Source organism: Blastomyces dermatitidis (genome assembly GCF_000003525.1).
Source record: "Blastomyces dermatitidis ER-3 genomic scaffold supercont1.2, whole genome shotgun sequence".
NCBI lineage: Eukaryota > Fungi > Ascomycota > Eurotiomycetes > Onygenales > Ajellomycetaceae > Blastomyces > Blastomyces dermatitidis.
Genome location: NW_025544775.1, coordinates 2,488,532 through 2,503,969, shown reverse-complemented (window position 1 = coordinate 2,503,969; position 15,438 = coordinate 2,488,532). Strand labels below are relative to the sequence as shown.

General features: G+C 33.4%; 1 protein-coding gene across 1 annotated transcript; it reads right to left on the bottom strand.

Annotated features, from left to right (window-relative positions):
- Window positions 1-9,703: 9,703 nt before the first annotated feature.
- On the bottom strand, window positions 9,704-10,441 carry BDCG_16395 (uncharacterized protein; the record flags this gene model as incomplete). Its single annotated transcript, XM_045425636.1, has 4 exons — window positions 9,704-9,909; window positions 9,981-10,114; window positions 10,325-10,342; window positions 10,425-10,441. The coding sequence occupies 4 exons, from the start codon at window positions 10,439-10,441 to the stop codon at window positions 9,704-9,706; spliced, it is 375 nt and encodes a 124-aa protein (XP_045279678.1).
- Between the last annotated feature and the right edge of the window lie 4,997 nt (window positions 10,442-15,438).

Here is a 15,438-nt window from a genome sequence, read left to right as displayed (position 1 = left end):
TATATATGAAATTCTCTGTAAAAGTGATGTGTTTTAGAGACAAAGCTAACAGTAGTGACAGGATTTTTTCAAAAAGATTCTTCTTCTCTGTGACACTTTTTTCTTCCCTCTCTCTCATCTGTAATAGTGAGTGTATGAGAGTATCATTCTTGAAGAACAGTAGAGAACTTATTCTGATGTTTTCTAGTGAGTAAATATCTTCATAATGCAGTGACAGCCTCTGTGACTATTAAGAAAGTCAGATTAAAGATGAAGACAGTGATGTCAATGAGCTGTAAGAGTATCACTCTCATTACTACATCTTCTTCTTCTTCTACTTCTTTTGCAGCTGTGGTGATAGTTACTGTATCTTGCAGTGAGATGTTATTTCTTCTACTGATTAATTTGTCTGTGTTCAGTCTGTTCTCTGCTCTCTCTACTGCTGTTGTGATGCTGCTCTTCTCTCTGATCAATACAGTGATATATAACTCTGTGTGATCATTCAGAGAGGAATCTGAGAAGAGCTTGATTTCAGAGACAGTGACTCTAAGAAGCTTAATTCATAGTTTTTCTTCTGCAGCACATCTGAGCCCTGCTCAGAATACTGCTGAGTTGAGTCTGCAGAGTTCTGTGATTTCTTTATCTTCTCTCTGTGAGAAGGCTTCAGTGTAGTCTCTGACTGACATCACTACTTGTCTATACTGTGTTAAGCAGCTGAAGAAGAGAGGAATTCTATGTATCTGCTTCTTCTCTCACTTCTGTTATTTCTGTTATATCTGTAACAACAACTTCTGTCTCTCTGTAAGTATTATCTACTCTACAAGAAGATGTTATATCAGCTCTGATAAGAAGTTCAGATGCTTAAGCAGTACAGAGTAAGAGTCTCAGAGCTTCAAGTATTGACAGATTCTGTCAAGACTGAGAAGATTTCTCTTACTTATCTGTAAAAGAAGATGAAAGTATGAATCTTCAAGATGAAAAAACATCTCAGAATAACTGATTTTAAGAAGAGATCAGCTGATACTACTATTAAAAGCATCACAGAGATTAATCACTGATTGAAGAGAATCTCACTTCAGTTGAAGCAGATGACTAAGATACTTTATAAGTTAATAAGTTAACACTTTCAGTATCTCTTATACTCTTCTGCAGTATGCTTCTCTGCAGTGTCATAGCACTAACTTTTTAATAGACAAAGATATCAGTGTCAGAGACTTCAACAGTGAAGAATGAGTTTGATAAAGATATAATTGTTAATGAGTAGACTCTGAGATTCTCTCTTTTTACTTTTTCAGCAGGCTGCAGTCTTATTAAATTAGCAGCAGCTTGCAGATTAATTAATATTAATCTTTTTTATTAATTTTAAATATCTCTTTTCTCTAATTACTTTAAAATTTTTACACTTGTATAGTCTCATTAAACTTCTAAAAAATCCTTTGAGAGAAAATAGAAGAAGAGTGTTACAGAGTCTATAAGATATCAGCTTATTACTGCAAGATTATCTTTAAAAAACTCTTTGAAAAAAATGAGAAGTCTTAAGTAATATTTCTTACTCAACATCTCTGATGTGTAATAGAGTAGTCTCTACTAGCTGTCTCATAGCTTATAATCTCTTTCTCAGCATTTTTCAAATGCTCAAGTAGTTCTCATAAATTCTCTGATAATAAATATTCTTTTTATTTTATAAGATATTAAAGCTTGCTGTAATATGTTTACTTATTCAATATTTTCTTCATAAGATATTCAGTATCACTCTCAATCTCAATATTATTCAGCTGAGATGACTCTGTCTCAGAGCATTATTTATAGAGCTTCAAATAGAAAATGTGAAAAATAGAATGAATTGATTTTAATTCTGTGAATAATTTTAACTTATATGTCTGCTTACTTATCACTCTTATTACTGAGAAAGATTCTAGTCATCACTCACTGAGCTTCTTATATAATCTTGTTATCTTAATATTCTTTGCTGAAAGTAGCACTTGATTCTCTATCAAGAACTTCATCAGAAGATGTTTTCAATTATAGTATTTTATCTACTGCTTCTGAGTGTAGTGAATACTTTTCACTATCTTCTTATAAATTTTGTTTAAAAGTTTTAATCTCACTTTTACTTCTGATACTGAGAAATACTTTATTCTCTATATCTATCTAACATTCTGACTGTCTATTTCTCTCTTTGAAATATTATTCATGACATCACTGAGTAACAAAGAATTATAATTATAATAAGCATAGAAAGAAAATATCTTTAAGATTGCATTCTTTACATTATTATATACAAATTCAGCAGTTAGAAGATGTTTAAGTCAATCATTCTAATAATATAAATAGAATGCTTGAAGATGCTGTTCTAGTGTCTGATTTTGATATTCAGTCTGATTATCAGTCTGTGAATGAAATACAGTACTGAGAAGATGTCTTATTATAAGATGATAGTAAAAAGTCAATCAGTACTTGCTGATAAAGAGAAATTCTCAATCTGTTATCAATGATTTCAAAGCATCATGATCATAAATAATGATATCTAAAAACAGATCAGTCAATTCAGAGGCTTTAATCTTTTTATAAGTAGAAATATATCTGATCATCTTTATAAAGCAGTTAACAATGATTAAAATTGAGTCATATTCTTTGACTCTTGTCAACTTCAGCAGATCAACTATGAAATTCATTAATAGATTCTGTTATGAGCTCTTTAAAACAGGCAGTGATGTTAACTCATCATATTACTTATATCATGAAATCTTTATTCTTTAATAGACATCATAAGTCTCAATATACTCTTTGATATCTGTTCAGAGCTTGTTTTAAGTGTATTTATATTTTAGAAGCTTCTCAGTCTTCTCTAATCTGAAGTGTTCTGTATGAGAATCATTATGATGAATTCTTAATAACTTCTGACACATCACTCTGCTATGAGAGATGAAGACTGAATCATTCAGCAGTAGAAGTTCACATTCTTCTAGTTATCAGTAACTTGATTTCTTAGTGACACTGTCCTGCTCAGAGTCTGTCTCTTTCAAGTTCAAATCAGATTCTTTCTTCTTCAACTTCTGAATTTAAGCTGCAGTAGAGATGTCTCTCTTCTGTAACTTATCAATGAATTTCAAAAGTAGTTGAGTTGAAAGATTGTAGATCATTTCATTCTTTATCAATTCAATAATTATAAGATATAACATGAGAAGCTCATAATCTTCAGTATCAGTTCTCTGCAGAGATCTGAATTCTCTTTCATCTTTTATACTGAGTTACACAGCTGTCTCTCTGATACTGTTTCTGAGCTTTAGAGAATCTTAACTCTCTGCAGCCAGCTTCTTCTACAGTGATAGCAGAGATTCTTTTATAGAATTCTTCTCTGCATCAATGATATTATAATCAGACTGTCTAGACAGTGTATTGACAGAGTTAAGCTGATCTGAATGATATTAAATATAGAAATCATACTCTGAAAGCAGCTCTGCTCATCTGACTTAACATTCTATCAAGCTCTTTATTATCAAGAAGTAATGCAGATTTGTATGATCAGTGAGAACTTACACTGAATACTTACTATTCTGAAGATAATGTTGTCAGATTTTAAAGAATTTAACAATTACTAATATCTTCTGATCATGAGTATTATATCTTCTCTGTATAAGTGATAACTTCTTGAAGAAGAAGGTCACTGATCTTTATTTACAGTGTCTTGTAGACTTCATGAAAAAGTCTTCTTTCACAGACAATTTATTGTCTGTTTTCTCAGAGATGATTATTCTCTGATTCTTTCAACATTGAAAGGTCTTCAGTGTCAACTGTGAAAAGATTTCACAGATCTTATTCTCAGATACATCAGTCTCACACTGACTGAGTAAGTCAGAGTTAAAGTGATTCAGCATTGTAACATCTGTAAAAGCTTGTTTTAATTCTGCAAATGCCTGAGTAGTATCTTGAGTGAGAATAAACAGTTCTATTTTTCTGTCTTTCACACTTCTCTTTAACAGATCTGTAAGAGAGACAGTAATCTGTGAATATGTATAGATGAATCATCTGTAGAAATGTAAGAAATCCCGCTCCTCGCGGATCCTTTACTTCTATTCCTATCTCTCACGTAATCAATAGGGCTAGCGGCCCTTGGCTACACACAACTATATAGACTGGAGTTCATGAATACTATTCATAACTCAGCTTAAATGCTATTATATATTTAATCTCTACATTTATCTTTCTACTGTGAACACTTCTAGTAGTTAACAGTACATATCACATCAAGCTGCAAATACCTGAATAATCACCTGTGAGTACTTATTCTTACATTTCAAGCTCAGTCAGTCAGCAACCACTCATTATAACTGAAAGAACTAGAAACTCACATGCTTCAACTTCTGTGAACTCTACTGCAGGCACTCAGAAGCAGCCATCTGAATCATGAATAACCCCTGTGAAAGAAGTCTCAGAGAACTTATCAATCACTCACAGAACATCATTCTCTGCATCTGTGACAGAGAAACTCTCTGAATTCACAAACAAACTAATCTCAGTGAAGAACATTCTTGAGCATCTTCTATGAGATCAAGCTATTTTTCTATAAGAAATGCTTACTGCTTGCAAACATTCTTGAACTGAGTCTCTAGACATAATCTTCAGAGACATCTGCAAATCAAAAAGAAACTTCCTCAAGCTGTGATCACTTAAGGCTATCTATTGAATCACAATCTATAAAAGCTTTTGCAAGTTTGTATTTGAAATTGACTTGCAAGCCTGACTGTGTGACATGAAAGATGAAGAAGCTGTCATCTACATGATGACAGATCTCTATTATACTAAAGTCAAGAACTGGCTGAATTATCTAGAAAATGATCATGAGAGATTCTAATGATCTGTTCTCAAGACCTATCTAGAGAACAAGTTGAGAGACTTCACAAGCTGAACAGAGAACACCTGGGCTGTGATTATCAACATTAGAAAAAGAGATGAGAAATCTGATGAAGACTACTTACAGTGCTTCATGAAATTGTGACACAAATTAAGACCTGTGAAAACAGGGCTCTGAAACAAGACCTGAATGATGATGTTCATGAAGAGACTGAATAAAGACATGCAGAACAAGCTCATTAAGCAAGGCTCTAAGTTCTTGACTCTGAAGAAACTGATAACTCTCATTCATCACTTACAGATCACTGTGAGAGTCACAGACCTGCAGAGAGTGAATCATTGATCAGCTCTGCAAGGGCCAGAACAACAGAGAACAGATTTATCAGAAAAAGATGACAAGACATAGAGAGATTCATATCTGACTGCTGAGCAGAAAGAGAGAGCTTCACAAGCTTCTGTGAACAGAGTGTATAACAGAGAGACTAAGAAAAAGAGACTCTGCTTCATCTGTTCTAAATCAGAACATCTTCACACAAACTGTTCAGACAAATTAAAATAGAAATTTGAGAAGTCACAGACAGAGTCAGCAACAGCCTTCTTAAGAGTCTTGAAGCTGATATCTGAATCTGTTGCTCTCTCAATGAAAATACTTGCTTGTGAGAAGAGACTATGTCATGATACTGCTGCCCTGCAAGCATGGAAAGCATTGATGAACTCAGAATCCCAGGTCACTGTGATGTCTCTAAAGCTCACAGAGTGAATGAGCTGAAAGATGAAGACTGAGAATCTGCTCTTATAATAAGCAGAGTGTGAGAACTCAGATCTGAGAGCTGAGAAACTTGTGAGAGTTATCTTTGAATTGCAAGATCTCTCTGAAATCTGAAGAAGATTTGTAGAAACTGTGATTATCACAGACATCACAGATGACATGTATTTGAGACTTGTATAACTTCAAAAACACAATTCACACATAGCTGTTCACAAGTCAGGTTTATACTTCTGATCAGTGTTGACAGACTCACTTATGAAGGTAGAAGCAGTTGATGCTGCAGAGTTGATTAGAGGAGACAAGCTCATCTATGTAATGACTTTGTAAGTGTCTGAGAATCTCATGATCATGAAAACTGAGCTTTAGATATCAGAGAAATACTGAGATCTTGCAGAGATGTTCAGCTCAGCTAAGACAGCTGAGCTTTCTTCTCACTGTGAGAAGAATCTGATAATAGATTTAATAGAAGAGCAGAAACCCTTCTGAGAATCAATCTATAAGCTCTTTCATCACAAGACAGAGGTCTTGCAAATCTATATGAAGAAGAATCTGAAGAATGACTTCATCTGATCTTCACAGGCCTCTGTGAAAGCCTCTGTAATATTCATGAAGAAGAAGAATGAAGATCTCAGATTATGTGTAGACTACTGTGACCTGAACTTCAAGATAATAAAGAGCTGCTATTCTCTGTCTCTGATTGAGAATGTGATTAACTGTCTTGCAGAAGCTGTCATATTCACATAACTGAATGTAATCAATGCATATACACAGCTGTGAATACAGTCTGAGAATGAATGAAAGACTGTCTTTAGAACTGCACTGAGATTGTTTGAATATCTAGTGATGTCTTTTGATCTGACTAATATCCCTGCAGCATTTCAGTCTTTCATTAACAAAACACTTTATGTATATCTGAATGTCTTCATGATAATATATCTGAATGATGTGATGATGTACTTCATGAAGAAGAAAGAACACACTGAGCATGTATGAAGTGTATTGAAGGCCTTAGATGAGACAGAACTGTATATTAAGCTCATGAAGTGCAACTTCAGTGTCTGCTGAATTAATTTTCTAGAATATGTAATTATCACAGATGATATTCAGATGAAATCTTTGTGAATTGAGACTATTCTATCATGACTGAAGCTAACTAGTATTCATGAGATTCAGATCTTTCTGAGCTTTGTGAATTTCTATAGACAGTTTATCTTTGCATTTGTGAGAATCTTCTTGACTCTTACAGACATGCTGAAGAATGAAAACAAGAAGAAGTTATTCTGTGAACAGAGAATGAAAAGATTGTTGAGAAGAGAGAACTGTGAGAACTTTCTTATCTCAGAAGCTTACAGGGTCTTTATAAGATTGAAACAGATATTCACAGACACAGTGATGCTGTTTCACTTTGATTTCTTACTCTTAATCAGATTGAAGACAGATATCTTCTTCTTTACAATTTCAGAAATAGTCTCATAACTACAGTCAAATAAGAACTGAGTTTCAGTGGTCTTTTTCTCACAGAAGATGCAACCTGCAGAGATTAACTATAGTATTTATGATCAGAAGCTTCTTATAATAGTGAAATTCTTTCATCACTGATATCACTATTTCAAGAGCCTTGTAATAGTGATTACTGTTAAAACTGATCATGACAGCTTATAACAGTTTACTTCAATCAAGAAACTCTCACAGTGACAGGTTCACTGAGCTCAGAGACTGAGTGAGTTCTGATTCAAAATAGAACATATCAAGAGAACTAAGAACTCAGCAGATGAACTCTCTCACAGATCAGACTATATTAAGAAGGCCAGGGCAACAGACACAGAGAGACTAGAGAAGGCAGAAAAGCTTTATAAAATGCTTAAACTGAGTGTTGTAAAGAGATTGACTGAAGAGTCTCTCAATTCTCTGTGAGAGAAGAAGAAGAAGAAAGAAAAGAAGCCTGTACAACTACTCTCTGTAACACTGAGAGTCAACACTCTGAGAATCTCTGTGAGAATCCTTGAAAAGAGTATCTATAATCTGAAGAGTTTGCAGACTTTGAGAAGCATCACAGAAGACCTGATACAAGAGAAAACAGAGTATAAGTCTTTACAAGATCTTCTATTCAGATTGTCTGAACTGCAACTAAAGAATGAATATGCTCAGTATATTCAGAAACTGCTCATGACAGAGATCAATTCTGCAGAAATAAAGAGTTGAAGAGACTTAAATGACCTCTTACAAAGAGAGAGCTGAATTTATGTGCCTGTGAATGAGTTTCTACATATAGAACTCATTAAAAGATATCATGACTCTTCTCTAGTGAGTTATTTTGCAGACACTAGAACTCATGAGCTGCTTATAAGAAAATACTTCTGACTGAAGATGTGAGAACTTGTAAAGAAGATAGTGAATTCTTGTGCTGTTTATCAGAGTTCATGAGTAGTGCAGTTCAGATCATATAAAGAACTTACTTCTCTATTCATTCTGTGAGAACCTTGGAAACAGCTAGAAATGAATGCTCTTGTGAGCCTCTCTGAAAGCAAGAACATATATAATGCCTGCTTTGACAGTGTACTGATAATAGTGAATTACTTCATCAAGATAGCACACTTTATACTCATCTGCAAGAACTTGAAATCAAAGAATTTGACTCATATCTTTATCTGCAATATGATTCAGTTGTATGAATTATCTGTAAACATTATTTCAGATAGAGAATCAATCTTCACAGAAGAGTTCTGATCTGATCTGATAACTATACTGAAGATCTCATGAGATCTAAGCACAGCTTTTCATCAACAGACAGATAATCAGACAGAACATCTGATAAGTATATTGAAACAGTATCTGTGATACTTTGTCAATTATAATCAGAATAACTGAGTGTATTGATTATCACTTATGAAGTTCATATACAATAACTCAAAGCATGTCAGTATAGATAAAACTCTCTTTGAGATGCTCACTGAGACTCATTCACAGATGATCTTGATAAACTTGTGAGAGTATACTATAGAGTGTGATGATGTCTGTGAATGAGCTGAGAGAATTCAGAAGATCTGGGAGAAAGTCTGTGAATTCTTGAGAAAGACTCAAGAGTATCAGAAGAGATACTATGACTTCAAGCATATTGCAAAGAGTTTTAAGAAAGATAATAAAGTCTGACTGAGTCTAGAAAACATTATTATACAGAGATCTAGCAAGAAGCTGAATCTCTTGCAGACAGAGTCTTATAAGATTATAGAGAAAGTTAGCTTACAGTTCTACAGATTAAAACTGTTATCTGAGTTGCAGATATACAATATTTTTCATATCTCTTTGCTCTGTGAATATAAGAAATTCTCAGAAGAGAACTCTGTGACTCATCACTCTGTTTATGAAGCACTAGAGAGTGAAAGAGAATATCAGATCAAAGAGATTGTTGACTCAGAGAAGTAAGATTGTGAGCTCTGATTCAAGGTTCAGTGATAAGAGTATTCTGACAAGATGAATGAGTTCACTTAAAAATCATTCAGACAGATAAGACATCTGCAGAAGCTGAGACATGACTTTCATATTATAAATTCTGATAAGTCAGAATAATGCAGTCTTCACTAAGAATCTGATTGTGACAAAGACATTAATACTGTTATTTACAAATCCTAGTTTATAAGATAATGAGTTTCTACTGAGATGAACAGTCTGCAGTGTATGCAAGAAAAGAAGAAAACATGTTCTCATTAAAACTAAAAAATAAGAAAATAAACAGGGCTGTGAATGCAATTTAGAGATTAATAAAGAAAAAATAAAGAAAATTCACACTTACATTATCAACATCTGTGATACTCAATTCTCTTACAACTATCAATTTCTCTCTTCAAAGAAGCAGAGAGCATCATATCTGTGATACAGACAATTATTGCATTTGATATGAAGACTGTTAGAAATGCACAGACTTCAGAGAAGCTGAACATCAGAGTATATACAGTTACAGTAGAGTCTTGAAGGCTGGTCATCTGCACATGTGACTAGATACTTCTCACAAAACTGTGTCTACTCTCTCAGTTATGCTGGAGTATTCAGCCTGGAAACAATGAGAACACAGAGAGAGAGCTCATCTGTTCAGGTCAACTCCTGTCACAAATTCATGACATTTGCATTGCCTTGATTACCCGGATTTTGCGGGTACCCAGAGACCCATCTTCCATTGGCAATGGGATTGCAGAAATGCGCTGCGGCGCGAGGACCATTGATAGGAAACCTAGGCATATTCACATATGCCTGGTCAGAGATTGTGCAGGCAGGGAAGAGGTGATCATAGGCCCGCGGGGCTGCAGAAGACACTGGCAACATCAAGAGCTTCACAAGAACTGTCAGCTAGAATCTGTAAGGAATTACTTGTGAGAAGACTTACAGCAAAGAGAGAGACTGCACTGCTTGAAGCCAGGAACTGGCCTGGGAGAGGAATGAGGTGAGCTGCTGGCCTGAAGATCAGGTGCAGTGACAGGGCTGAGAAGAGTGAAGATACAGTCATGAGTGACAGCATCCCTGCTTCATCAGCCAGTAAAAAGTGATCAGAGAAGTTGCAGAGATGCTCATGAGAAGCTCAGCAGCAGTCAGACATTGTTTACAAAGATATTGAAATTGAAAAAATTTTTATTCTTGAGAAGTTCTTGAATCAACATGCAGACATTGTCAGAAACACTCTCTCTCTGTTATCTGAGTGAAAACACTTCATGAATGAATGAAGATACTCACAGTTTGTGAAGATGAAAGCTGTTACAGAAAAAGAAAAAAGAAGATAAGATTTCACAGACAGATCTGGGATATTTATACTACTCTAGAGAGGTTTGCTTACACTGTGAGTGATTTCATGAAACAGTCAGATCACTCTAGTAAACAAGAGTGACTGTGAATCACAGATCTGAATCTTTCTATATAACTATAAAGAGTGATTGCAGACTGCAGACATCTTGATTCTACAATTTTACAGAGTTAGTGAAAGAATGGAAAATTCCTCACAATTCTACAGTGTTAAAAAGCAATGATTTATAAGAATGAATGAAAGATTAACTCATGAATGTTTCTCTTTAATGAGAGTGATCTCACAGAGAGTGATTTACCTGTGAGATGAATCTGTGTGATGATTACACAAGAATCTCATGAAAATGATTGAGAGTCAATCAAAATCCTTCTGTATGAAAGATGTGAGATGAATCTGTATAGTAGTCAGAGAAGAATCTGTAGATCACAAAGAACCTTGTGAAATAAGAAACTGAGTGACAGACTCTTTTCTCTTCACAGTAACAAGGGATTTTTCCTCACTGAGATTTTTTATAGATATGAAGGGTTTTTAGTGAGTATCACTGCAGTGCTGAGCTGACTATGAAGTCACTCAGTGAAAGGCTTCACAGACAAAGCCTTAGAGAGAGAGAGATATGTAAGAAATTCTGCTTCTCACAGATTCTTTATCTCTATTCCTATCTCTCATGTAATCAATAGAGCTAGCAGCCCTTGGCTACACACAACTATATAGACTGAAGTTCATGAATACTATTCACAACTCAGCTTGAATGCTATTATACATTTAATCTCTACATTTATCTTCCTACCGCGAACACTTCTAGTAGTTAACAGTACATATCATGCCAAGCTGCAAACACCTGAATAATCGCCTGCGAGCACTTATTCTTACAAGAAATTCACAAATTCTAGAAACATCTGCATCTTGCAGTACATCTGTAGCATCAGTCAGTTCTTAATAACAGAGACTCAGCTTCTGTTCATTGAAATGCCATTCATCTCAATAATATAATCTAAGAAATCAATCTCCTGCATGTAGAATGAGCATTTTTCAGTGTTTGTATAGAGTTGATACTGTCTCAAGCAACTCAATACTTCTTGAACATGAGTATCATGTTCTTTCTCTGATTTTAAGAAGATTAAAATGTCATTCAGATATACTATGCAGGAGATATTAACAAGGCCTCACAGTGTCTCATTTATATAGATCTGAAAGATGACTGAAGTGTTACAAAGATCAAAAGGTAAAACAAGATATTCAAAATTATCATACTTAGTATGAAAAGCTGTTTTTCAAATGTTATCTTTGTTAATTTTGATTCTATGATAGACATCTTGTATATCAATCTTTGAGAATATCTTCACTTCAGATAATTGATCAATCATCTCATTAATCAATAATAGTGAATAGTGATTCTTAACTGTTATCTTATTAAGGCCTCTGTAGTCTACATATAGACATAGTCTATCATTCTTCTTAAGCACAAAGAGTATAGATGTCTCTGTCAGACTCTTTAATAAATATATTCAGTTCTTTGATTGTGCTTCTTCAAGATATTTGCACAGAACATTTAACTTCTTTATAGATAAGTTGTAAAGAGGCCTGTACAGTGCTGTTGCACTGTCTTTAAGATGAATCTTATATCATATCTTGATATCAGAAAACTTTGCTACTTCTCTTTCTGAAAAGATATTCTTAAAATCTGTAAAGAGATGTTGTGTATATTCATCTTCAATGACAGATACTGCTGCTAATCTTGCAGTGAGAGTGATGACTTCTTCATCTATTCTCAAGTCTCAATCATCTGCTATACAGTATATTAACTTAATCTTTTTCTCAAGATTCTTCTGATGAAACTCTTTAGATTTCTCTATCACTGTCTCTTCATTAGTGAGATGATATCATCACATCTGAGTGACTCAGTCAATGAGAGAATTGTTTTCTCTCAATCATAGAAGATCTAGAATAACATTCTTATCTATAATATTAACTATGTGAAGAAGCAGACTGCTCTTCTTAAAGATTCTCTCTAAGTCTGTGACTATATACTTTGCTTGAATTATGCTAAAACAGTGATATTTTATTTCATCTATAAATTTCACATGATCTGACAGATCTATCTTCTTTCAATTCTTCATTAAAGAAAAGAAATAGAATATGAAGTTAGTATCTGCTCTGAAGTTAAGTAGACATCTCACTAATATCTCTTTATTCAGAGTATGCATTGTAATCATAACATGAACTCAGAGATGTGAGAATTGTCAATTCTTTTCTTTCTCTTCTTTATCTTCCGCGGATACATTTATCAGAAGAGGAGTCAACTTTGAGAAGATATCTTCTCAGTTTCTTCTCTTCTTCAGCTTCTTGTAATCACTGATATAGTGATTATCAGCTCTGCAGTTAAAACAGAGATCTTTATCAAATCTTTTTTAATATTTCTTCACAGTGAGTGAAGAATCAGAATACTTGAAATTCTTCTTTACTTTCTCTACACTGAAGCTATTATAACACTGTTTAGATTCTATCATTAATTACTTAGAAGAGATCTTGTTAATCTTTTTCTCAGAGAATTGATTATTCAAATAGATTCAGAAAGTCAGATTAACAAGCTCAGTGTAATTAGTTAATAAACTCTGATATTGTGATATTATTATTTATATCTTGTGAGTCAGCTTCATAAGATAAAGCTATATTTTTAATTAATTCAAATCATCAGTCAATTTCTCTCAATATTCTTCAAATCTTACATTGAAATTGAAAGAATTCTCATCATCTCATTAATATAATGAGTTGAACTGCTGTGCTGCTATAAAGCTGCAGTTACAGTGATCTTCAATTTAATTCAGTAGAAAGTTCTTGAATTCTTCTTAAGTTATAGCAGTATTGATACACTCAAGCTCTCTCTTCTTGATAACTCAAGTAGTCACAGAGATGCCTTCAAGAAGGTTGACAGTGTATATTACTCATATCTTGTGAGTATTATACTGGCTTGAATTAAGATGAAATTTCTGTTCAAGAGTATAAGTAAAGCTGTGGAATTCAGATAAGATGTTTCTCTTGTATCTCAGAGAATCTCTGATCTTAATCTCTCTATCTTCATAATAGATGTAGATATGTAGAAGCTGTAGCAGTGGCAGAGCAGTTGAAGAGCTCATGTCAAAATGCACAGTGATTTCAGAAATCTCAGATTTCTGCCAGAGTAGAGATGTACACACTTTAGAAGATGATATAGTGTTTCTCTCAGAGAATGAGATCAGATCAGTCCCAGTATAAGTGTATGAGATTATATCAGTCTGTTAGAGCTTGACTGATTCAAACATATAATCAGATCAAGTAATTTGAATTATAATATGATAGAACTGAAGTGATGACTAGTCAGCAGTGATATGTAGAGATAGTTATTTAAGAAGCTGTATAAGTGAGCTTGACTATCTTACTTAAATAGTGAGCTCATAGACTACAGAGTTATTGTGAGAATATCACAGATATAATACTTAGTATACTAAGAAGATTGTATAAGACATGCAGTAACTCTTGTGTATATTTCAGTAGCAGTAAAATGAATCACTGACTTCTTTGATAAGGAGTCAGTATCTAGCTATTCTATATAGACAATGAGCAGATACCCTCCTCTCATTTCATAAGCAAGAATAGTCAGAGTGATACCTCAGCAGTGTCTCATTGCCAAGGAAGAGTAATCTGCTGACCTTGTATAGAAGCGGGGTTCTCATATTCATCAATCAGATCTTTCTATGATACATCCACATGATGTCATAGAGTGGTTGGAAACCGGTTCGGACGGCCTGCGGGATGGATGGAATCATCCGCATGGAAGCGATGAGCCGTGTGAAACCGCAACGGGGCCTTGGCGCGGCCGGGAGCGTGACAGATTCTCAAGAATGAATAATGTGTCAAAAGCCTGTGTTCACTGCTTATAAAATCAGTCTCTTGATTAATTCATTTCTTTACAGTATTCTACTACTTCTACAGCTGTCTGTCTTCAATACTACACTCAGAGAACTCAGATATTATAATCTTCTCTTATTATATCTTTTCTATCACTGTGTAAGAATAAGTGCTCACAGATAATTATTCAGATATTTGTAGCTTGATGTGATATATACTGTTAAGTTTTAACTACTAGAAGTATTCATGATAGAAAGATAAAATATAGAAATCAAATGTATAGTAGTATTTAAGCTGAGTTATAAGTAGTATTTATGAACTTCAGTCTATATAGTTGTGTGTAGTCAAGAACTACTAACTCTATTAATTATATAAGAGATAGAAATAGAGATAAAGATAAAGAATTCATAAGAAGTGAAATTTCTTATACACTGATTATCTCTTTATACTGTGTAGAACTGTAAATAAATATATACAGTAAAATCAAATTCTTCTATAGTTATAGATTCTATAATAAATGAGTCTGAACTCTCTCTATTATTCTAGATATATTAATACTTTATATAATTAACAGTAGTCTTTTAAGTCTGTGTAAGAATAAGTACTTACAGATAATTATTCAGATATTTACAGCTTGATATAATATATACTATTAACTACTAAAAGTATTCATAATAGAAAGATAAAATATAGAAGTTAAATATATAATAGTATTTAAGCTGAGTTATAAATAGTATTTATGAACTTCAGTTTATATAGTTATATATAGTCAAGAGCTGCTAACTCTATTAATTATATAAGAGATAGAAAATAAAGATAAAGAATCTATAAGAAGTGAAATTTCTTATAATCTGTGAATAGTCTATTAAAATAGATATATTATCTAAGATTAAGTTTTATTACTATGAGATTTATAGTTCTGATATATCTTTATTAATAGTAGTCTGTAAAAAGAAAACTATTATTCAAAGAGCTTACTGTATTATTAAATATTATAGAGAATATCTCTTATTAACTTCATTCTTAACTTAATTAAGAAAACAGCTGTAGTTATTATCTTTAATAATTAATTTATCTCTCAGTTCTATAGATCTCTCTTCAGTCTTTTATTAATTATCTATATCATTATTTAACTCATTCTTAAGTTAATCTTATTTCATCT